Source organism: Oncorhynchus tshawytscha, linkage group LG10 (genome assembly GCF_018296145.1).
Source record: "Oncorhynchus tshawytscha isolate Ot180627B linkage group LG10, Otsh_v2.0, whole genome shotgun sequence".
Classification (NCBI taxonomy): domain Eukaryota; kingdom Metazoa; phylum Chordata; class Actinopteri; order Salmoniformes; family Salmonidae; genus Oncorhynchus; species Oncorhynchus tshawytscha.
The window spans coordinates 76075621-76099990 of NC_056438.1; the positions used below are offsets into that span (position 1 = coordinate 76075621).

At 45.3% G+C, this 24370-nt stretch overlaps 1 protein-coding gene and 1 long non-coding RNA gene across 4 annotated transcripts in view; one reads left to right on the forward strand and one right to left on the reverse strand.

Moving 5' to 3' along the window:
• Window positions 1-2065, forward strand: part of LOC112238495 — a 35535-nt gene extending 33470 nt beyond the window's left edge. The window contains exon 3 of the long non-coding RNA XR_002951625.2: window positions 2021-2065. This is a non-coding gene — a long non-coding RNA (uncharacterized LOC112238495). The remainder of the gene's footprint in view (window positions 1-2020) is intronic.
• The window catches only part of LOC112238493 (caytaxin), a 29805-nt gene extending 6973 nt beyond the window's left edge, over window positions 1-22832 (reverse strand). Inside the window, exons 1-11 of one of the 3 annotated variants that reach the window (XM_042329100.1) lie at window positions 22484-22831; window positions 21839-22368; window positions 10642-10771; window positions 5511-5566; window positions 4890-5126; window positions 4557-4715; window positions 4327-4429; window positions 3085-3216; window positions 2559-2645; window positions 1752-1850; window positions 1149-1184 (exon numbers count right to left, since the gene is read on the reverse strand). In XM_042329100.1, coding sequence (XP_042185034.1) covers window positions 1149-1184; window positions 1752-1850; window positions 2559-2645; window positions 3085-3216; window positions 4327-4429; window positions 4557-4715; window positions 4890-5126; window positions 5511-5566; window positions 10642-10730 — 998 coding nt within the window. In that variant the 5' untranslated portion in view covers window positions 10731-10771; window positions 21839-22368; window positions 22484-22831. Of the gene's footprint in view, window positions 1-1148; window positions 1185-1751; window positions 1851-2558; window positions 2646-3084; window positions 3217-4326; window positions 4430-4556; window positions 4716-4889; window positions 5127-5510; window positions 5567-10641; window positions 10772-21838 lie in introns of all 3 variants that reach the window. The other 2 variants (XM_042329101.1, XM_042329099.1) reach the window with 2 other exon arrangements.
• Between the last annotated feature and the right edge of the window lie 1538 nt (window positions 22833-24370).

Here is a 24370-nt window from a genome sequence, read left to right on the forward strand (position 1 = left end):
GCTATTTCAGCCACAACCGCTGCTCTGACAGGTGTATAAAATTGAGCACACAGCCAAGCATTCTCCATAGACAAACATTGGCAGCAGAAAGACCCGTACTGAAGAGCTCAGTGACTTTCAACGTGGCTTCCTCCGGCCAACTGTAAGTGCTGTGATTGTGAAGTGGAAACGTCTAGGAGCAACAACGGCTCAGCAGCGAAGTGGCAGGCAGAAGGGACCACCGAGCACTGAAGCGCGTAGCTCGTTAAAAAAAAGTATGTCCTCGGTTGCAACACTCACTACCGAGTTCCAAACTGCCTCTGGAAGCAACGTCAGCACAAGAACTGTTCTGTCGGGAGCTTCATGAAATGGGTTTCCATAGCTGAGTAGCCGCAAACAAGCCTAAGATCACCATGCGCAATGCCAAGCATCGGCTGGCGTGGTGGAAAGCTCGCCACCATTGGACTCTGGAGCAGTGGAAACGCGTTCTCTGGAGTGCTGAATCACGCTTCACCATCTGGCAGTATGACAGACAGATCTGGTTTGGAGGATGCCAGCAGAACACTACCTGCCACAATGCATAGCACCAACTTTAAAGTTTGATGGAGGAGGAAAAACGATATGGGGCTGTTTTTCATGGTTTGGGCTAGTCCCCTTAGTTCCAGTGAAGGGAAATCTTAACGCTACAGCATACAATGACATTCTATGCATTCTATACTTCCAACTTTGTGGCAACAGTTTGGGGAAGGCCCTTTCCTGTTTCAGCATGACAATGACCCCGTGCACAAAGCAAGGTCCATACAGAAATGGTTTGTAAAGATCGGTGTGGAAGAACTTGACTGGCCTGCACACAGCCCTGACCCCAACTCTATTGAACACATTTGGGATGAATTGGAACGCCGACTGCGAGTCAGGCCTAATCGTCCAACATCAGTGCACGACCTCAATAATGCTCTTGTGGGTAAATGGAAGCAAGTCCCCGCAGCAATGTTCCAACATCTAGTAGAAAGCCTTCCCAGAAGAGTGGAGGCTGTTATAACAGCAAAGTGAGGACCAACTCCATATTAGTGCCCATGATTTCAGAATGAGATGTTTGACGAGCAGGTGTCCACATACTTTTTGATCATGTCGTGTATTTACGCTTACCACATAAAACATGTCTCTGTTACCTTTCTTTTTGTGCTATCATCTTCTGGTCATCATATCTGGAAATAAATACAACTAGTGTGAGTGTAATGTTGTTGTTTTTTTTTTTTTAACCTCAGAAACAACTAGTTTAGTTTAATTTTATATTCCCGGCAGCTAACCATCTTTGCAACCTGATTATGAGAGGGATCACTGATTTAGACCCTTATATTCAAAGCTCTCTTATGTTGCTTTTACTCAGGCAGCCCAATTCTGATCTTTTGCCCAATTACTGGCAAAAGATACTGATCTGATTAGTGGAAAAAGATCAGAATAAGACTGCCTGTGTAAACACAGCCATATAGACCCACATACAGTCATTCTGTACATATACATAACAGGAGGCTGCTGATTGGAGGATCGCTCATAATAACGTCTGCAACGACGCAGCTGGAATTGATGCATTTGATATCATTCCACTGTTTCCGCTCCAGCCATTACCACGAGCCCGTCCTCACAAATTAAGGTGCCACCAACTTCCTGTGATATACATAGCACACACTCCATAGCTTAGCTGCGTCTCCTGTAAAGTGGGCAGGCTGAACAAGGTGCCTCATCGGTGACCCCTGGTGGCAATGGGGACTTACTGCAGGACACATTCTGGGATCTGTATGTGGTCCATAGGAATCAGCTTGCTCAACTCATCCAATGTGTGAACATAGCGGATCTTATCCAGGAACTTCACACTGCAGCAGAGAGAGACACATGGATGGAGAGAGGAAGAGAGATTTTTATAGTCTGAATCACATTCATCTCGGAAGCCTAGAACTAAAATCTTGCATAATTGGGTCAAATGCGATACCAGTTATGTCAAATTAGAACCACTTTAACATTGTTTTCTCTAATGGTTCTTTAGGTTCCTGAGGCTGCTCCTCCTTCTGAGTCCTGAGGCTGCTCCTCCCTGAGTCCTGAGCCCTGAGTGAAACTGCACCTCCCTCCTCCCTGCTCCCATGCCCTCCCTCTGAGTCTCGAGGTTGCTCCTCCCTCTGAGTCCTGAGGCTGCTCCTCCTTCTGAGTCCTGAGGCTCCTCCTCCTTCTGAGTCCTGAGGCTGCTCCTCCTTCTGAGTCCTGAGGCTGCTCCTCCTTCTGAGTCCTAAGGCTGCTCCTCCTTCTGAGTCCTGAGGCTGTTCCTCCCTCTGAGTCCTGAGGCTGCTCCTCTCTCTGAGTCCTGAGGCTGCTCCTTCTGAGTCCTGAGGCTGAGTCCTAAGGCCTCCTTCTGAGTCCTGAGGCTGCTCCTCCTTCTGAGTCCTGAGGCTGCTCCTCCTTCTGAGTCCTGAGGCTGCTCCTCCTTCTGAGTCCTGAGGCTGTTCCTCCTTCTGAGTCCCGAGGCTGCTCCTCCCAGCTCCCATGCCCTCCCCAGGTGCAGTGATGATGATGATGATGAGGGGTCTTACCTGATGAAGGGTCTGGAGATGGCCAGGATTGTACGGATGAACCAGGATGGGTGAGCAATGACCAGCCACTTCAGATTCTTCTTCAACCTGCAGAGGACATTAAAATACCATTTACATTAACTGTATGTTCATACAGGATAGGTTACACATCTATAAGCACATTATAAATCAGGACATTACACATCTATAAGCATATTATAAATCAGGACATTACACATCTATAAGCATATTATAAATCAGGACATTACACATCTATAAGCATATTATAAATCAGGACATTACACATCTATAAGCATATTATAAATCAGGACATTACACATCTATAAGCATATTATAAATCAGGACATTACACATCTATAAGCATATTATAAATCAGGACATTACACATCTATAAGCATATTATAAATCAGGACATTACACATCTATAAGCACATTATGATCATGACATTACACATCTATAAACACACCATAAACACAATTAACCTAACACAACATTTAAAGGTCCATTCCGTAAATTATAATTTACCTCCTGTTGATGGTGTGGTAGCACCTCTTTAGCCAGCTGATACCAGGCATCCTCCTGCGAGGCGTAGCTCCGTTCAGATAGATAATCATGTAGTCCTCAGCCACTAACAACTCCAGGCTACTGATCACATAGCTGACGAGAAAACAAACACACAAGTCATATTAAATACACATTACTGAAGGAAAACTGACAGAATAATTTGTATGTTTTGTATTTGTATGTTTTGTATGTAATGACTGAAGTATTCCACCCTGAAACCATATAATTATTAAATGTGCATTCTTGGGGGAAAACACATACACAACTCATATTAAATACACATTCCTGAGAGAAAACGTACACACAACTTATATTAAATACACATTCCTGAGGGAAAACAGACACACAACTCATATTAAATACACATTACTGAGGGAAAACTGATAGAATAATTTGTATGTTTAAGATAATGACTAAAGTATTCCACCCTGAAACCATATAATTGTATGAAATGTGTTATGGTCATAATTCAATAATGTGTGTGACTAGGCCATTGTGTTACTATTTTGCAATATGAGCTGGGTATAGTTAAGGCAGTCAAGGCCAACTGAACTGTCAACTTGTGAGAACTCTGAAACCAATAACAGGAAACAGGCCTCCCCAACCTAGGTATTGGAGTAACTGTTAAAAATGGCTAGGCTTGCAAAAGATCATGAGAAACTATGTGTTAGTATTGTGGAAAAAATATAGCCCACCGAAAGAGAGGTGGAGTTTCTACTGATGTGAGTTAATTTGTGTGTGTGTGTATGTTATAAAAGCATTGTGTTCTCATTTTGAAGTCAGAGCGCTCTCTGAATAAAGTATTGATCTATTGCAGAATCTGAGACTTTGTCTAATTCTTTATTAACCAGAGCCTTACAACCTCTGGGGAAATAGACAAAGCTTGAGTGATAGTTGAGTTTAACCATTGGGATAAAAATTATCACACAACTCATATTAAATACACATTCCTGAGGGAAAATATACACACAACTCATATTAAATACACATTCCTGAGGGAAAATATACACACAACTCATATTAAATACACATTCCTGAGGGAAAATATACACACAACTTATATTAAATACACATTCCTGAGGGAAAATATACACACAACTCATATTAAATATACATTCCTGAGGGAAAATATACACACAACTCATATTAAATACACATTCCCGAGGGAAAACACACACATCACAACGTGGTGTGGGTTCTTACAGGAAGAGGTTCTCCATGATGAAAGTGTAGTCCTCACAGCTGCTCTCTGGCAGGTAACACGCCGCAAACACTATGATGGCATTCAGACCCTCACCGTAGTAACCTGAGAGAGAGAGAGAGAGAGAGAGAGAGAGAGAGAGAGAGGCGGAATCATTTACTCGATTCGGAACACACACACACACACATATTGTCATCGTCACCCCCCCCAACCTAAATCCCCTGACACCAACCTCCATGTGTGACCACCCTCAGGTATGGTCTGATGACAGCCATGTCTATCCTCTGTTCCTGGTCTCCTATGATCACTGTCCTCCACAGTCTGCCTGCCTCCTCCTCCTCCTCTGTCTGGCCTCCAGGCAGACCCTTGGAACTCACTATAGGAGTGTCGTCTGAAAACCACGAGGTGTGGATGCTGGTCATCCTCTCACTATACTTGCATCTTAGTTTCATCAGAGAACATGAAATTGATCTCAAAATGATGTGCTAATTGTGTATATTGTATATTGTAGTTATACTTCACGTCTTGTTCCCTTCCCCCACAGACCATGTGACCCCTGTCTGACCTTCCCACTCCAGGTCGTTGCCGTTGGTGATAAACTCCAAGGAGTCGTTGTCGTCGGGCGTGTCCATGTCGTCCACGTTGACATCCAGGTCGTCAGGGTTACCTAAGAAGTCATCTGACAGGACGGAACCCTCGCTCTGGTCCAATGACATGTTCATGTCCGGAGCTACCAGCGTACGGCGCTTACGCAGGGCCGACGACTCACCCCAAACTCCAACGTTCAGGGTGTTAGGGGGAGCTAGTAGAGGAGACAGAAGGGGAGGTGAGGGTGAAGAAAGGAGGCGAGGGGGAGGAGAGGAGAGGAGAAGAGAGGAGGGAGGAGAGGTGAAGAGAGGAGGGGAGGAGTGGGGGGAGAGGAGACGAGGAGATGAGACAAGAGGAGATACGAGGAGAGGAGAAGAGAGGGGGGGAAGAAAAGATGAGGGGATAGAAGAGGAGAGGAGAGGAAATGAAAGGACAGGAGAGGAGAGGAGCGGAGAGGAGAGGAAACAAGAGGTGAGGAAAGGAAACAAGAGGAAAGGTTAGGAAAGGAGAGGAGAGGACAGTTTATCACTATGCACATTTTACTGGCAGAAATGTTTGAATTGTTGGACTGGAGAAAATAAACTTTTGCTCTACTTACTTGTCGTGTTGTCAGTGAGCCCCCTGTCCTCCATGTCTCCATCTTCTGGTAGAGGCCTGGTAGGGATCACAGAGACAGAGAGGTTTGCCAAGACGTTATAATAATTGTTATAGAAAATGATTGTCACTGGCAATAATACACTCCTGAGTTCAGAGCCTCGGTATTGTGGAGATAGACTATTGTTCTCTGTAGATAGAAACAGTGGGATGTCTTGAGTCAGAGAACTCAACCACAGTTATTGTGTACCATGTCTCCCCCTGACATTATAACAAGAGAATCTGACTGTTAACACAGGAAGAAATAAGAGGGTGGACGGCAGTGGAGGCTGCTGAGGGGAGGACGGCTCATAATTATACCTGGAACGGAGCCAAAGGAATAGCATCTATTTGATACCATTCCTCTCCAGCCGTTACCACGAGCCTGTCCTCCCCAATTAAGGTGCCACCAACCTCCTGTGGTGGATGGCTAGATTTCAGTTTCTCCACTCCCTCCCCCCTTTCCGAATCCCCAACCCTTAACTCTACACCCTAACCCCTCTACAGTCTCTGGTTACCATAAAGATGACTTATTTGGGTGTGGTAATGCTACTGAATTACCAACGAGAGAGATGAGGAGATAGGAGAAAATAATAGTGTACATTGGGTTTAGCTGTATGATACTAGTGTACATTGGGATTAGATGCCCCATACTAGTGTACATTGGGTTTAGTTGTATCATACTAGTGTACATTGGATTTAGCTGCCCCATACTAGTGTACATTGGGCTTAGCTGCCCATACTAGTGTACACTGGGCTTAGCTGCCCCATACTAGTGTACATTGGGCTTAGCTGCCCATACTAGTGTACATTGGGTTTAGCTGCCCCATACTAGTGTACATTGGGATTAGATGCCCCATACTAGTGTACATTGGGATTAGATGCCCCATACTAGTGTACATTGGGATTAGATGCCCCATACTAGTGTACATTGGGTTTAGCTGCCCCATACTAGTGTACATTGGGCTTAGCTGTATCATAATAGCGTACATTGGGTTTAGATGCCCCATACTAGTGTACACTGGGATTAGCTGCCCCATAACAGTGTACACTGGGCTTAGCTGCCCCATAACAGTGTACATTGGGCTTAGCTGCCCCATAACAGTGTACACTGGGCTTAGCTGCCCCATAACAGTGTAGGTGTGTATTGGGGTGTGTGCAGGTGTGCCCCATACTAGTGTAAATGTCAGGGAAAACACAAAACCAAAGTGATTTCTGGGTCCCAGAGCAATCAGGCATGTCAGGCCTGCCTCATTACACTCTGAACATTATAATCATCAGGGCCGATTTCTGGTACTCTGAACATTATAATCATTACCTCTCTACCCATCCCAGAGCTTCCTCTCACTACTTCTCTATCCATCCCAGAGCCTCCTTTCACTACTCCTCCACCCATCCCAGAGCTTCCTTTCACTACTCCTCCAATAGCTTCCTCTCACTACTCCTCCAATAGCTTCCTCTCACTACTCCTCCAATAGCTTCCTCTCACTACGCCACCCATCCCAGAGCCTCCTCTCACTACTTCTCCACCTATCCCAGAGCTTCCTCTCACTACTCCACCCATCCCAGAGCTTCCTCTCACTACTTCTCTACCCATCCAATAGCTTCCTCTCACTACTTCTCCACCCATCCAATAGCTTCCTCTCACTACTGCACCCATCCGAGCCTCCTTTCACTACTTCTCCACCCATCCCAGAGCCTCCTTTCACTACTTCTCCACCCATTCCAGAGCCTCCTTTCACTACTTCTCCACCCATCCCAGAGCCTCCTTTCACTACTTCTCCACCCATCCCAGAGCCTCCTTTCACTAGCCTCCTTTCCACCCACCCCAGAGCCTCCTTTCACTACTTCACCACCCATCCCAGAGCCTCCTTTCACTACTTCTCCACCCATCCCAGAGCCTCCTTTCACTACTTCTCCACCCATCCCAGAGCCTCCTTTCACTACTCCTCTACCCATCCCAGAGCCTCCTTTCACTACTTCTCCACCCATCCCAGAGCCTCCTCTCACTACTCCTCTACCCATCCCAGAGCTTCCTTTCACTACTTCTCTACCCATCCCAGAGCTTCCTTTCACTACTTCTCTACCCATCCCAGACTTAGTTAAGTTTTCAGTGAGAACAGTGTATAATGTAATGTGATATTGTTTGTTGCAGATATAACCTGAGATATTACCCCAATCAATTCAAATATGTGATTCATGAGCTTGTCTTGAGTTTAAACTGCGCCCATATTCCAAGCCTTATTGAACACAAACCTACATCCTGCATCCTGTTACGGCTCTCTTCTATCTCCTCCTCTGACGAAGAGGTAGAACAAGGATCGGACCAAAATGCAGCGTGATGATGATTCATGATATATTTTAATGAAGGAAAACCTATACGTACAGAAACTACAAAACTAACGAAATAATGAAAACCGAAACAGCCCTATCTGGTGAAAACACAAAGACAGGAACAATCACCCACGAAAACACTCACAGAATATGGCTGCCTAAATATGGCTCCCAATCAGAGACAACGATAATCACCTGACTCTGATTGAGAACCGCCTCAGGCAGCCATAGACTACGTAGACACCCCACAAAACCCCTAAGACAAAAACACACCACAATAACCCATGTCACACCCTGGCCTTTCCAAATAATTAAAGAAAACATAAAATACTAAGACCAAGGCGTGACACATCCAAGATAATTAGTGTTTCAAAATGGTTCCTATGTTTCATGTCTAGTACACACAACCCTCAAGATTCAAGGGTGTATGGTTTTTATTAGTCACGTTTCAAAAAAACATTTGTTTCCCCAGCGTAACCCTGAGGTGAATAACTGATGATGTAATCCGATGATGTAATGAGTGACCTGAAGGACTATAGAAGCACCTGCTACCCATTGTTTTCCCCCTGGTTCAAGACATGTGCCAGAACACCTGACCCATGTCTACTGTACATACTGATGGGTCATTATATACCGTTGTAACACAGGTCTGTTTTTATGATAAATCAGTTTCAAATTATGAGAATCCGAGCTGAATGTGTAGCCTCCATGTATACTGCTTCAGAACGTATTCACCTATTCCACAGTTTGTTGTGTTACAGGGTGAATTCAAAATGGATTCCAAAATATTTTTAAAAAATCACCCATCTACACACAATATGGTCTTTGTGGTTGAATCTGTGTTTGAAATGCATTGCTTGAATGAGGGACCTTACAGATATTTGTAAGTGTGGGGTACAGATATGAGGCACCTTACAGATATTTGTAAGTGTGGGGTACAGAGATGAGGGACCTTACAGATATTTGTAAGTGTGGGGTACAGAGATGAGGGACCTTACAGATATTTGTAAGTGTGGGGTACAGAGATGAGGGACCTTACAGATAATTGTAAGTGTGGGGTACAGAGATGAGGCACCTTACAGATATTTGTAAGTGTGGGGTACAGAGATGAGGGACCTTACAGATATTTGTAAGTGTGGGGTACAGAGATGACGGACCTTATAGATATTTGTAAGTGTGGGGTACAGAGATGAGGGACCTTACAGATATTTGTAAGTGTGGGGTACAGAGATGACGGACCTTATAGATATTTGTAAGTGTGGGGTACAGAGATGAGGGACCTTACAGATATTTGTAAGTGTGGGGTACAGAGATGAGGGACCTTACAGATAATTGTAAGTGTGGGGTACAGAGATGAGGGACCTTACAGATATTTGTAAGTGTGGGGTACAGAGATGAGGGACCTTACAGATAATTGTAAGTGTGGGGTACAGAGATGAGGGACCTTACAGATATTTGTAAGTGTGGGGTACAGAGATGAGGGACCTTACAGATATTTGTAAGTGTGGGGTACAGAGATGAGGGACCTTACAGATATTTGTAAGTGTGGGGTACAGAGATGACGGACCTTACAGATAATTGTAAGTGTGGGGTACAGAGATGAGGGACCTTACAGATAATTGTAAGTGTGGGGTACAGAGATGACGGACCTTACAGATATTTGTAAGTGTGGGGTACAGAGATGAGGGACCTTACAGATATTTGTAAGTGTGGGGTACAGAGATGACGGACCTTACAGATATTTGTAAGTGTGGGGTACAGAGATGAGGGACCTTACAGATATTTGTAAGTGTGGGGTACAGAGATGAGTTAGCCATTCCAAAATCATGTTAAACTATATTATTGCCCAAGGAGTAAGTCCATGCAACTTATTATGTGACTTGTTAAGCACATATTTACACCCAAACTTATTTAAGCTTGCCGTAACAAAGGGGTGTGAATACTTATTGACTCAAGACATTTCAGCTTTTTATTTGTTATTAATTTGTAAACAATTTTTAAAAAAACAACATAATTACACTTTTGACATTATGGGGTATTTTGTGTAGGCAGTGAAAAATCTCAGTTCAATCCATGTTAAATTCAGACTGTAACACAACACAATGTGGACAAAGTTAAGGGGTGTGAATACTTTCTGAAGGCTCTGTATGTCAATGTAGTACTACCCAACATCTCTGTTCATGCTAATCACTAACATTCATTGTAATAACTGTGTATTTACAGTACTGTTTTATAATTTATCAATTTGAGGTTGAGAGGTTGAACCCAATGACATGAAGTCAAACATTATAAATCGTCTCAATAGAACTAAACAGAAAACAAACTCAGTATTTGGGGCGGCAGGGTAGCCTAGTGGTTAGAGCATTGGAGTAGTAACTGGAAGGTTGCAAGTTCAAATCCCCGAGCTGACAAGGTACAAATCTGTCGTTCTGCCCCTGAACAGGCAGTTAACCCACTGTTCCTAGGCCATCATTGAAAATAAGAATTTGTTCTTAACTGACTTGCCTAGTTAAATAAAGGTAAAATGACTAATGAACTGCCTCCTCCTTGTTATGATCTTTTATTAAATGTTTTAGTATTCAAACAGAATGTGAAAATACTGAGGTGTGCCAATATAGCCACACTGTATGTAGGTTAGTTGCCTCTGCCAAGAGACCCAGCCTTTTATGGAGCAGGTTGTAGTGCACTCGCTCAATAAACACACGGTTACTGGTTCAAACCCTGCTCTGATCGTTTCCTCATAAATCGCTATGCTCCTCTACCTGGGGAAGTCTTCGTCCTGCCACTCATCCTTGACCTCCATGCTGTCCATGCGTGCCGTGACCTCTGACATGACCTCTGCCGTTCCCATCCTCCAATCAGGGAGCAGGACCAGCCTGGGCCCTAGAGTCACTTTCAGAGAGAGATTATAAACAACATGGTCACTCAAACATTCTTCGAGTCACTGTCAGAGAGACAGAGAGACACAATGGCTCCTAACCAAGGTGCTAACTGAGTAACTGTCAGTCAGACACACAGAGATAGAAATTATAACCAACGTGTTAACTCAGGGCTGGAGTCACTGTCTGAGAGACAGAGAGACACAATGGCTCCTAACCAAGGTGCTAACTGAGTAACTGTCAGTCAGACACACAGAGAAAGAAATTATAACCAACGTGTTAACTCGGGGCTGGAGTCACTGTCTGAGAGAAGCTCTGACGAAGGCTGTGAGGCCGACGCGTAAGCTTAATAAATACAAGTGATATTGGCAAGGCTGGTAACTTAATAAACACAAGTGATATTGGCAAGGCTGGTAAACTTAATAAACACAAGTGATATTGGCATGGCTGGTAACTTAATAAACACAAGTGATATTGGCATGGCTGGTAACTTAATAAACACAAGTGATATTGGCATGGCTGGTAACTTAATAAACACAAGTGATATTGGCAAGGCTGGTAACTTAATAAACACAAGTGATATTGGTAACTTAATAAACACAAGTGATATTGGCATGGCTGGTAACTTAATAAACACAAGTGATATTGGCATGGCTGGTAACTTAATAAACACAAGTGATATTGGCAAGGCTGGTAACTTAATAAACACAAGTGATATTGGCATGGCTGGTAACTTAATAAACACAAGTGATATTGGCAAGGCTGGTAACTTAATAAACACAAGTGATATTGGCATGGCTGGTAACTTAATAAACACAAGTGATATTGGCAAGGCTGGTAACTTAATAAACACAAGTGATATTGGCATGGCTGGTAACTTAATAAACACAAGTGATATTGGCAAGGCTGGTAAACTTAATAAACACAAGTGATATTGGCATGGCTGGTAACTTAATAAACACAAGTGATATTGGCATGGCTGGTAACTTAATAAACACAAGTGATATTGGCATGGCTGGTAACTTAATAAACACAAGTGATATTGGCATGGCTGGTAACTTAATAAACACAAGTGATATTGGCATGGCTGGTAACTTAATAAACACAAGTGATAATAAACACAAGTGGCATGGCTGGTAACTTAATAAACACAAGTGATATTGGCATGGCTGGTAACTTAATAAACACAAGTGATATTGGCATGGCTGGTAACTTAATAAACACAAGTGATATTGGCATGGCTGGTAACTTAATAAACACAAGTGATATTGGCAAGGCTGGTAACTTAATAAACACAAGTGATATTGGCAAGGCTGGTAACTTAATAAACACAAGTGATATTGGCAAGGCTGGTAACTTAATAAACACAAGTGATATTGGCAAGGCTGGTAACTTAATAAACACAAGTGATATTGGCAAGGCTGGTAACTTAATAAACACAAGTGATATTGGCATGGCTGGTAACTTAATAAACACAAGTGATATTGGCAAGGCTGGTAACTTAATAAACACAAGTGATATTGGCATGGCTGGTAAGCACAGTATGGAAGTTTTTACTTTTTTCCCAAGACACACAGAGAGAGAGAGAAATAATAAACAATGTGGTGGCAATGGGTTCAAAGCGAAACTAAAACAAGTAATTTCCTAACTCTGGTCTAGGGAGTTAGTGCACATCTCTCCACTAAGTAGGACTGTACAGGAAGGCCCGGGACGAGAGCTAGTCATTTCCATACCCTGCGGGAAGATGACAAACACATATATAACATCTAAGGATGATATAAAATATGATAAAAATAATCAGAGACTAAAAAACAGAATCAACTCATGATGTGACCCTTCACATTGTGCTTATTACAATGATAATGTCCTCTTCGAATGGAACAACTCACAGGTCCTTCTGGACAAAACAAACTGTCCTTGTCATTGAACAGAGTTCGGTACCAGAGACACTACATAGTGCACTACATTTGACCAGAGCTCTATGGGCCCTGGTAAAAACAAGTGCACTGGGAAGGGAACCACATCATTTGGGTTGTGTAAGAGGGGTTACCCTCTGAGCTTCAGTCTACCTTTATTTAATAGATCATGTAATCAAATCACAATAAGCTGTGGTTCAATCTTCATTCAGTACAGTACAACATAGTCTATGTACTGACAGGGTGCACAGTGATGTAATGTTGGTGAATCGTGCCCTGTGCTCAGCTGAGGGTAGTCATGTGTGGACAGAACATCAGCTCTGTGACATGTTTCAGGGAGGAGACCCCATATAAATACATTTAGAACAGTATTATACTGTCACTGTTTATCGTGAGGAGCCAAGGAGGAGACCAGAACCAGAGCCGGTGTTGGAGGTGAGCGAAACAGAGACTGTGAAGGAGTTAATGGGGAAATTGGAGGAGAGAGAAATGAGGGAGTTGCTGTGTTGGTGCTTTTTGCATGGAATTCGCCCGACGGAACGTGTCGGGGATTTGATGGCACCTGGGTTAGCGCTCCATACCCGTCCTGAGGTGCGTGTTAGTCGGCTGGTGAAGTTGGTGCCAGCCTCACGCACCAGGCCTCCTGTGCACATCCCTAGCCTTGCACGTCCTGTGCCAGCACTGCCTTCAAGATCTCCAGCACGCCTTCACGGTCTAGCCCAGCCTGTGCCACCTCCACACTCCAGCCCTCCGGTAGCAGCTCCCCGCACCAGGCTTCCTGTGCGTGTTCTCGGTTCAGTACCACCAGTACCAGCACCACGCATCAGGCCTACAGTGCGCCTCGCCTCTCCAGCGCTGCCGGAGCCTTTCTCGTCTCCTGCGCTGCCGGAGTCTCCCGTCTGTTCAGCGCTGCCGGAGCCTTTTTCCTCTACAGCGCTGCTGGAGTCTCCCGCCTGTTCAGCGCAGCCAGAGCCTTTCTCCTCTACAGCGCTGCCGGAGTCTCCCGCCTGTTCAGCGCAGCCAGAGCTGCCAGCCTGCATGGAGCAGCCAGAGCTGCCAGCCTGCATGGAGAAGCCAGAGCTGCCAGCCGGCATGGAGCAGCCAGAGCTGTCAGTCTGCATAGAGCAGCCAGAGCTGCCAGTCTGCATGGAGCAGCCAGAGCTGCCAGCCTGCATGGATCCGCCAGTCAGCCAGACTCTTCCAGATCCGCCAGTCAGCCAGACTCTTCCAGATCCGCCAGTCAGCCAGACTCTTCCAGATCCGCCAGTCAGCCAGCCTTTTCCAGATCTGCCAGTCAGCCAGACTCTTCCAGATCTGCCAGTCAACCAGACTCTTCCAGATCCGCCAGTCAACCAGACTCTTCCAGATCCGCCAGTCAACCAGACTCTTCCAGATCTGCCAGTCAACCAGACTCTTCCAGATCTGCCAGTCAACCATACTCTTCCAGATCCGCCAGTCAGCCGGGATCTGCCAGAACTGCCAGTCGGCCGGGATCTGCCAGTCGGCCGGGATCTGCCAGTCGGCCAGGATCTGCCAGTCGGCCAGGATCCGCCAATCGGCCAGGATCCGCCAGATCCGCCAGTCAGCCAGGATCTGCCAGTCAGCCAGGATCTGCCAGTCAGCCAGGATCTGCTGAAACCACCAGCCAGCCAGGATCTGGTAGATCTATCTACCTGCCTGAGCTTCCTCTCACTCCTGAGCTTTCTCTCACTCCTGAGCTTTCTCTCACTCCCGAGCTTTCTCTCACTCCCGAGCTTTCTCTCACTCCCGAGCTTTCTCTCACTCCCGAGCTTTCTCTCACTCCCGAGCTTTCTCTCACTCCCGAGCTTCCCCTCAGTCCCGAGCTGCCTCAGTCCCGAGCTGTCCTTCAGTCCCGATCTGCTCCTCAGTCCAGTGGGTTTCTGGGTGAGGACTACTAGGTCATGGTCGGCGGCGAGGGTGGACTATACAGGGACGCGAGGAGAGGGGACTAAGACATTGACTGAGTGGGTTCCACGTCCCGCCCAGGAGCCGCCACCATGGACAGACGCCCACCCGGACCCTCCCTATTGTTTTGAGGTGCGTTCGGAAGTCCGCACCTTAGGGGGGTTCTGTCACGCCCTGGTCTAAGTATTTTGTGTTTTTCTTCATGTATTGGGTCAGGCCAGGGTGTGGCATGGGGTTTTTGTATTGTGGTGTGTTTTGTCTTGGGGTTTTGGTGTGTATGTATTGGGATTGTAGCTAGTGGGGTTATCTAGCAAAGTCTATGGCTGTCTGGAGTGGTTCTCAATCAGAGGCAGGTGTTTATAGTTGTCTCTGATTGGGAACCATATTTAGGCAGCCATATTCTTTGAGTTTGTCGTGGGTGATTGTCCTTAGTGTCGTTGTTCCTATCTCTTTATTTACACAAGTATAGGCTGTTTCGGTTTTCGTTACGTTCTTTGTTTTGTAGTGTTTTGTGTTTATTCGTGTTTCACGTTGTTCATTAAACATGGATCGCAATCTACACGCTGCATTTTGGTCCGACTATCCTTCACACCTAGAAAACCGTAACATATACTGTACATATTAACTATGGAATCAATCTATACTGTGCATATTGCCAATGGAATCAATCTATACTGTACATATTGCCAATGGAATCAATCTATATTGTACATATTGCCTATGGAATCAATCTATATTGTACATATTGCCAATGGAATCAATCTATACTGTACATATTGCCTATGGACTCAATCTATACTGTACATATTGCCAATGGAATCAATCTATATTGTACATATTGCCAATGGAATCAATCTATACTGTACATATTGCCTATGGAATCAATCTATACTGTACATATTGCCAATGGAATCAATCTATATTGTACATATTGCCAATGGAATCAATCTATACTGTACATATTGCCTATGGACTCAATCTATACTGTACATATTGCCAATGGAATCAATCTATATTGTACATATTGCCAATGGAATCAATCTATACTGTACATATTGCCAATGGAATCAATCTATATTGTACATATTGCCAATGGAATCAATCTATACTGTACATATTGCCTATGGAATCAATCTATACTGTACATATTGCCAATGGAATCAATCTATATTGTACATATTGCCAATGGAATCAATCTATACTGTACATATTGCCAATGGAATCAATCTATATTGTACATATTGCCAATGGAATCAATCTATACTGTACATATTGCCTATGGAATCAATCTATACTGTACATATTGCCAGGTTTGGAATCAATCTATACTGTAAATATTGCCTATGGAATAAATCTATATTTGAAACATATTGCCTATGGATCAATAAATATGGGCCCTGTGTCATATTGCCGTAAGAACTGGAATCAATCTATACTGTACATATTGCCTATGGAATCAATCTATACTGTACATATTGCAATGGAATCAAATCTATACTGTAAAAACATATTGCCATGGAATCAATCTATACTGTACATATTGCCTATGGAATCAATCTATACTGTACATATTGCCTATGGAATCAATCTATACTGTACAGTTTGAGATGCAGCTCCATAATGTCTCAGTGCAAAATTTTTCAACAGACATGGGTTTGTCCCAAACGCCAACCTAAAAATATAAATCAGTTTACTACTTTTTGACCAGAGTCTCTAAGGCTTTAAAATGGTCTGAGTCTGGTAATTCTGTCCATATATATCCAAAATATAAATTTATTTGGCGCGATTGATCCAGAAAAACACCGGTTCCAACTTGCGCAACTTGACTTCAAAATATCTCAAAAGTTACCTGTAAACTTTGCCAAAACATTTCAAACTACTTTTGTAATACAACTTTAGGTATTTTTTAAAGTAAATAATCGATAAAATTGAAGACGGGAGGATCTGTGTTCAATACAGGAAGAAAACAAACTGAAGCATACTTTCTGGTCATGCGCCTCTAACAAACAGTACACATGAAGTGACCCTCATTCAAGATGGCCGTACTTCTTCATTACACAAAGGAATAACCTCAACCAATTTCTAACGACTGGTGACATGTAGTGGAAGCGGTAGGAACTGCAAGCAAGTCCCTTAGAAATCTGGATTCCCAATGAAACCCCATTGAAAAGAGAGTGACCTCAAAAAAACACATCTGAATGGTTTGTTCTTGGGGTTTCGCCTGCTTACATAAGTTCTGTTATACTCACAGACATGATTCAAACTGTTTTAGAAACGTCAGAGTGTTTTCTATCCAAAACTACTAATACTATGCATATCTTATCTTCTGGGGATGAGTAGCAGGCAGTTGAATTTGGGCATGCTTTTCATCCAAAATTCCAAATGCTGCCCCCTATCCTAGAGAAGCTTAGAGTTCCACATCTTTATTATCAAGTGAAACTTCAGCAAAACAAAACAATAAACGAACAACGAAACGTGACTATGTGGTGCACATGCACAAACACAAAATAATATCCCACAAACACAGGTGGGAAAAATAGCTACTTAAATATGATCCCCAATTAGAGGCAACGATTACCAGCTGCCTCTAATTGGGAACCAAACCAGAACACCAACATAGAAATGTTAAATGAGAACACCCCCTCGTCACACCCTGACCAACTACACCATAGAGAAACAAGAGCTCTCTATGGTCAGGGCGTGACAGTACCCCCACCCCAAAGGTGCGGACTCCGGCCGCAAAACCTGAAACGAAATGGGAGGGTTAGGGGGGGGGTGGCTAGTGTCGGTGGCAGCTCCAGTGCGGGTCGCATCCCCCCCCAGACCTCGGATCCGACCATGGTGCCGGGCTGAACGACGTACCTGGACTGGGCATCGGTGCCGAGGAAGGCTCCTGCCCTGGAGTGGGACTGGACGCCGTGTCTGGACTGGGCAAAGGCGCAGAGGAGGGCTCCTGCCCTGGAGCAGGACTGGACACTGTGCCTGGACTGGATATCGGCGCAGAGGAAGGCTCCGGCCTTGGAGCAGGACTGGACACTGTGCCTGGACTGGATATCGGTGCAGAGGAAGGCTCCGGCCTTGGAGCAGGACTGGACACCGTGCCTGGACTGGATATCGGTGCAGAGGAAGGCTCCGGCCTTGGAGCTGGACTGGACTCCGTGCCTGGAAGCTCCGGACCGTTGACCGTCGCTGGAGGTTCCGGACCGTTGACCGTCGCTGGAGGTTCTGGACCGTTGACCGTCACAGGAGGTTCCGGACCGTGGACCGTCACTGGAGGTTCCGGACCGTTGACCGTCGCAGTAGGTTCCAGACCGTTGGCTGTCGCAGGAGGTTCCGGACTGTGGACCGTCGCAGGAGGTTCCGGAACGTAGACCGTCGCAGGAGGTTCTGGACTGTAGACCGTTGTTGGAGGTTCCGGACTGTGAAACATCGCCGGAAGCTCTGGACTGGGAAATGTCGCCGGAAGCTCTGGACTGGGAAACGTCGCCGGAAGCTCTGGACTGGGAAACGTCGCCGGAAGCTCTGGACTGGGAATGTGCACTGGAGGCCTAGTGCGTGGAGCCGGTACAGGTGGCACCGGACTGGTGACACACACCTCAGGACGAGTGGGAGGAGCAGGCACAGGACTTACCGGACTGGGGACACACACACAAGCATTGCGAGGAGCAGGCACATTAACATCTGACTGGGGAGGCGCACTGGAGGCCTGATGCGTGACAAATAAAGGTGGCATTTGATTTGATTTGATTTGAGTGCGAGGAGCAGGCACAGGACGTATCGGACTGGGGAGGCACACTGGAGGCCAGATGTGCGGAGCCAACACAGGTTTCACCAGACTGCTAACAGGATCTTCTGGTCGAATGTTTGAGCAGAACACACTTGCACAACATCTCTCTCATCTCTCTCTCTCTCCCAACTTCTCCATTGCCTCCCTGACAGTCTCTGGCTCTTCCCATGGCTCAGCCACCAGCTCCATGTGCCCCCCCAAAAGATCTTGGGGTTTCTGTGGCCGTTGTCTGATGATACGCTCCTCCAGAGATTGCCATTCGGGCTCTGGCACTCTCCTCGGCTCGACCGGCCACCCCTTGTGCCTCCCCCCCCAAAGAAATTGTGGGTTTGTCCTTGGGCTTTCTGTGGCCGCAAACCCCGGCGTCGTCGCTGTCCTCCATCATTACCTTCCTTTTGCCGCCAAGGAAGGGTCTCGGATCCACCCATCACTTCTTCCCATGTCCAAAACTCCTTCACCTGGTGAACATGCTGCTTGGTCCTGGTTTGGTGGGATATTCTGTCACGGTGTATTGGAGGCGAAGTCAGGTGCAGGAGAGCAGAGTATAATGAACAGGCGCATTTTTATTATAGTTCCAAAAATGAGAGCACTACATGAAACAAACACGCTCAAAAAACGGAAACATAAAAGTAAAGCGCGTAAACGAACACCACATGACATGAAAACAAAATAATATCCCACAAACACAGGTGGAAAAAATAGCTATTTAAATATGATCCCCAATTAGAGGCAGCGATTACCAGCTGCCTCTAATTGAGAACCAAACCAAAACACCAATATAGACATTTTAAACTAGAACACACCCTTGTCACACCCTGACCTACTACACCATAGAGAAACAAGAGCTCTCTATGGTCAGGCCGTGACGCCCTGGTCAAAAGTGGGGCACTACATCATACATCTGAGTCATTTAGCAGACGCTCTTATCCAGAGCGACTTACAGCAGTGAGTATATACATTTTTGTATTTGTTTGCACTGGTCACCCATGGGAATCAAACACACAACACTGGGGCTGTAAGTGCCATGCCCTACCAACACTGCCATTTGGGACACAGACAAGGCACTGATATGTTGTAGCCCTGATAGACTAGAGACAAGACACTGATATGTTGTAGCCCTGATATAGAATAGAGACAAGACACTGATATGCTGTAGCTCTGCTTGACTAGAGACAAGGCACTGATATGCTGTAGCCCTGATATAGAATAGAGACAAGGCACTGATATGCTGTAGCCCTGTTACAGAGTAGAGACAAGGCACTGATATGTTGTAGCCCTGATATAGAGTAGAGGGAACCCATGTGTGAAATCAGCAAATGGGGTTCATCCGTAACCCTAATGGGGACTAAAATGACCAGTCTGCCTCCGGGCCACAAGGCCAGCACTGGACTGGAACTATGATGTCATCACAATCAATTAACGGATTAAATGTTTACACTTTGCAAGTTGTAGCCATCGTTGTATAACTGGATCTTTATGCACAATAATAAAATCTATGTGTTGTGTCGTATGTCTGTCTGCATTCAACACAATGCTGGGAGTCCTTATTGTTGTTTCGTATGTCGGTCTGCATTCAACATAATGCTGGGAGTCCTTATTGTTGTGTCGTATGTCTGTCTGCATTCAACACAATGCTGGGAGTCCTTATTGTTGTGTCGTATGTCTGTCTGCATTCAACACAATGCTGGGAGTCCTTATTGTTGTGTCGTATGTCTGTCTGCATTCAACATAATGCTGGGAGTCCTTATTGTTGTGTCGTATGTCTGTCTGCATTCAACATAATGCTGGGAGTCCTTATTGTTGTGTCGTATGTCTGTCTGCATTCAACACAATGCTGGGAGTCCTTATTGTTGTGTCGTATGTCTGTCTGCATTCAACACAATGCTGGGAGTCCTTATTGTTGTGTCGTATGTCTGTCTGCATTCAACACAATGCTGGGAGTCCTTATTGTTGTGTCGTATGTCTGTCTGCATTCAACACAATGCTGGGAGTCCTTATTGTCCTCTGTTGATTTGAATGTTACGTTGTCAAAGTAATAGGACGTCACCTCTAATATAGTAGAATAAAAAACATGAGCTGGCGACACGCCTAGAAAAATCATTTTGTGTGGAGTTGCTGACTAACGGCGAATAAACTATAAAACTATAAAAAATAAAGAGAGTCGCAGACACTCCACCTCCAATATAAACAATTGTTTCCCCAATAATCCTGTAGCAGCATAGAGGGGGTTGGTGGCAATGCGGTGCACTTCTGAACATATCAGTTGAAACTCTACAGCAGGAGATTACTGTGTGTGCACTCTGTGCTCTCTGTTCTGTCTGTTCTATCGGTTCTGTCCGTCTGTTCTGTTCTGTCTGCAGTGATGTCATTGGCTCAGCGGCCCAACAGTAGCAGCAGTTCATATGGCCTGCAGACATTGACACTACATGTCAACTGCTAGAGGATTTACATCTAGTCAATGTCCCAGACGGCACCCTATACCCTAGTTAGTGCACTTCTTTTGACCAGGGCCCATTGGAGACGCACACTTAGTTCCAGATTGTTCAGAATAATTCTACAGCTCTCTCACACTCCACCTCTCACATGTCACTTATCCTACTGTCTGATTAGATACAGTCACCCATCACACAGCTTTTTGTATGGGCATGGGACCATGTGCCTGCCCCATAGCTAAAGAGGAAAAAAAGTCAGAACATTTAAATGATGCATTGCATACACTCTCAATAGAGGCATTGATAATATGCTCAGACTGTACTGAACAACCAGACTCTAGGGGTGTATGTTGCTACATCTTCATGCCATTCTGATGACGCAGACACTCAATAGGTACATTGATGATAGCATTAGAATGTGCAATCAACAGGGTATGTAGGGAATAGGGAATAGGGAATAGGGAATAGGGTGCCATTTGAGATGCTGACTCTGCGTCATACTCCATGTCAGCGATCCTAACTCTGGTTGATGAATAGAAAAAGACATTGTCTCTGCAATTTGAACCAGATTAGCTGCATGTAACGATGCATGAAAGGTCAGCTGATTGATATAGAATGGGCTCAGGACTAGAACCATTGGTCCAGAGTACGTCATCATCATCATTATATCATCGTCGTCATCCTTATCCTCATCAGCCTCATCCTCATCATCCTCATCATCATCATCCTCATCACACAGAACAGTCCTAGAACTGAACATTCTGAACACTCTAAGGAAGGACGTCACTAACTGAGGTAAAAGAAAGGCAGTAATGACAGTATACTGTCATTGGCCTCATATACAGTAGTCAAAACATAGTCAAAACATATTTGAAACATAGCCTGTGCTCTTGCCAACTCCATTGCTGTCATTGTCAAATCAAACCTGGACATGACAATGAGTGGCGGGGAGTTAGCATGATAATACAAACAGATTGGCACTCAGGCTAGCAGGACACAGTAGAGCATAGAACACTCACATTCAACAGGAAGTTCTCTGTCTCCTGTAGCTGACTCTGAATGTCTCTGTTGTTCTTCTTCTGTAAGGCAGTGACTTCCTCTTCCTCCTCCCTGTAGTCAGGGAAGCCCAGGACAATCCACAGGTAATGCTAGGCAATGAGACCAGGTGAGGTCAGGTGTAGCATGCAATGTGTGCCAACCAGAGAATCTGGTCCAGACTCCAGCCCTGGGTGACACCGCTCCAACCCTGTTCACCTCAGCTCCAGTTTGGGACTGCTGCAGGCAGAGAATGGCCTGCTGTGGACCAGATGTGGTGCTCCCTGGTGAGAGTGGGTGGGTAAGAACTACAGTATATGGTAGAAATATACACCTCTGTTCTATTCTGTTCATCAGAGCTCCCTACTCCTAAAACAACAGTTTCTCATCTTGTCCAGTTGTGGTGGGAATAAACATTACTCTCCATGTAACCCAGGTTGTGTTGTGATGATCCATCCGTGGCCCTTCATTCATAGCTGGATCTCCTCTCCATCTTCTTCAGAGTTCACATACGCTAGAACACACACACACACACACACACCGTCCTCAGCTGTAACGCCCAGGCAGGCTGTCTAATCTCGCTGTGATGACATCATGGCTGTGGATGCTGTGTGAAAATGTAATCTCACCTGCCTGATTCCCACATATTCTTCTTCTCTCTCTCTCTCTTCTTCGTCTTTTGTCTGTGTGAATCTGATCGACTGGAGTTATAATCCACAGCCTGTGGTAGTATGATCTGGTTGGTTTTGTCTTCTATGTGCATTTATTCGTGCCTACGTCCCTAGGTTTTCATATACGTTTATCCCTCACAAGCTGTTAAAGATGGATGATTCTTTATCCACACTCTTCCGTGGCAACAGCATCTCTCTCTCTCTCTCTGCCCTCCTCTTTCAGCTGCTCTCTCTCACTTTTTAATAAAGTCCTCCTCCACATAATTCCTCTCCCTGCTCTCTCTCATTCTGCCTGTGCCACTGATGCTAGCATTTGTTCTCAACTCTCCCTCCTCCCCTCTACTCTCCCTACTCTCCCTCCTCCCCCTCTACTCTCCCTCCTCCCTCTCTTCCCCTCTACTCCCCCTCTACTCTCCCTCCTCCCCCTCTACTCTCCCTCCTCCCTCTCTTCCCCTCTACTCTCCCCCTCTACTCTCCCTCCTCCCCCTCTTGTCTTCCTCCTCCCCCTCTACTCTCCCTCCTCCCCTCTACTCTCCCTCCTCCCTCTCTTCCCCTCTACTCTCCCTCCTCCCCTCTTGTCTCCCTCCTCCCCCTCCTCTCTTCCCCTCTACTCTCCCCCTCCCCCTCTACTCTCCCTCCTCCCCCTCTACTCTCCCTCCTCCCCCTCTACTCTTCCTCCTCCCCCTCCACCCTCTCTCCTCCCCTCCTCTTTCTCTCAGTACAGTTGCATGGCGCTCTGGGCAGTGTCAGAGAACAGAGAGTAGCATCTCTCCCTCTAGCGCTGTAATGCCCGCTTCCCAAGCGGCGCAGCCACTGGTTTTCTGACCGTGCCATTGGCTGAGAGGGTGAGGTGAAATGCATTTTGGGGTATGTTTACACATTTTATTATCCACATGAGTTCTAATCGCAGGCTGATTCCCAGCATGCTGCATTTTCATCAGGAGACCTTAAAAGCTTTCAAATATACTGCGCATTAGACCTCACAATTTATACCAATACTATATTACTGACATACATTTGACCTACATGTTCAAAGTATATATACAATATGTGTGATAATAAAACAGTCCTATTGTATTGTCTTCTATTGTACACATTAAGATACTTTTACTTTTGGCACAAGGTTGACACAATGAGCTCACCAGAAGCAGCTTGAGTTAATTTCATAAAAGGGCAAATTGAACAGAGACATGATCACTTGAGTCTTAGTATCTCAGAGTAGAAACACACAGTGCTTCGGGTTAGCTTGGTTTCAGAAAGGTGTTTTTTTCTAGTTATAAGTTCTTTGTGTATTGAGTCCTATTCATATCCAGTCATGCGGAATAATGGCCAGTTGCTTTCTTTATGTCTTGCATGTAGACCGCTTTGTCCAGAGGACACACTCTTATATCGCATCGAGACGGCTAGCTTAGACTCCCAGGGTAGATTCCGTGTCAGCTAGTCTACATACATCATGGTTATATCATCTGTAACCATGTATTCACACTATGTGTGTTATAGTAAGGTCTACTGGCAACTCTCTCTTGGAAGTCTTGTGTTCCACATAGGTATGAAGAGGATGAAGTAAAACAGGTCGACAGTACTCACCTCAGCTCTGTCTTCACGTGTCTGCCACAGGGTTGCGCCAGAGAGAACCATCTCACCTGATTGCTACTGCCTTGTTTCTCAGAGGAGACTTGAGCATTACGATGATCGATACCAGATGAGCCAACTTCTTGTGACTGCGCCCCAAACAGGAACGTATGGAGAACGTTCTCAGGTCAAAAGGTCAGACCTTTTTGTCGATACTAATAGGATGAAAAGAAAAGCAGCGCTGCTCTCGGATCAGCGTTCTCCATTCACATC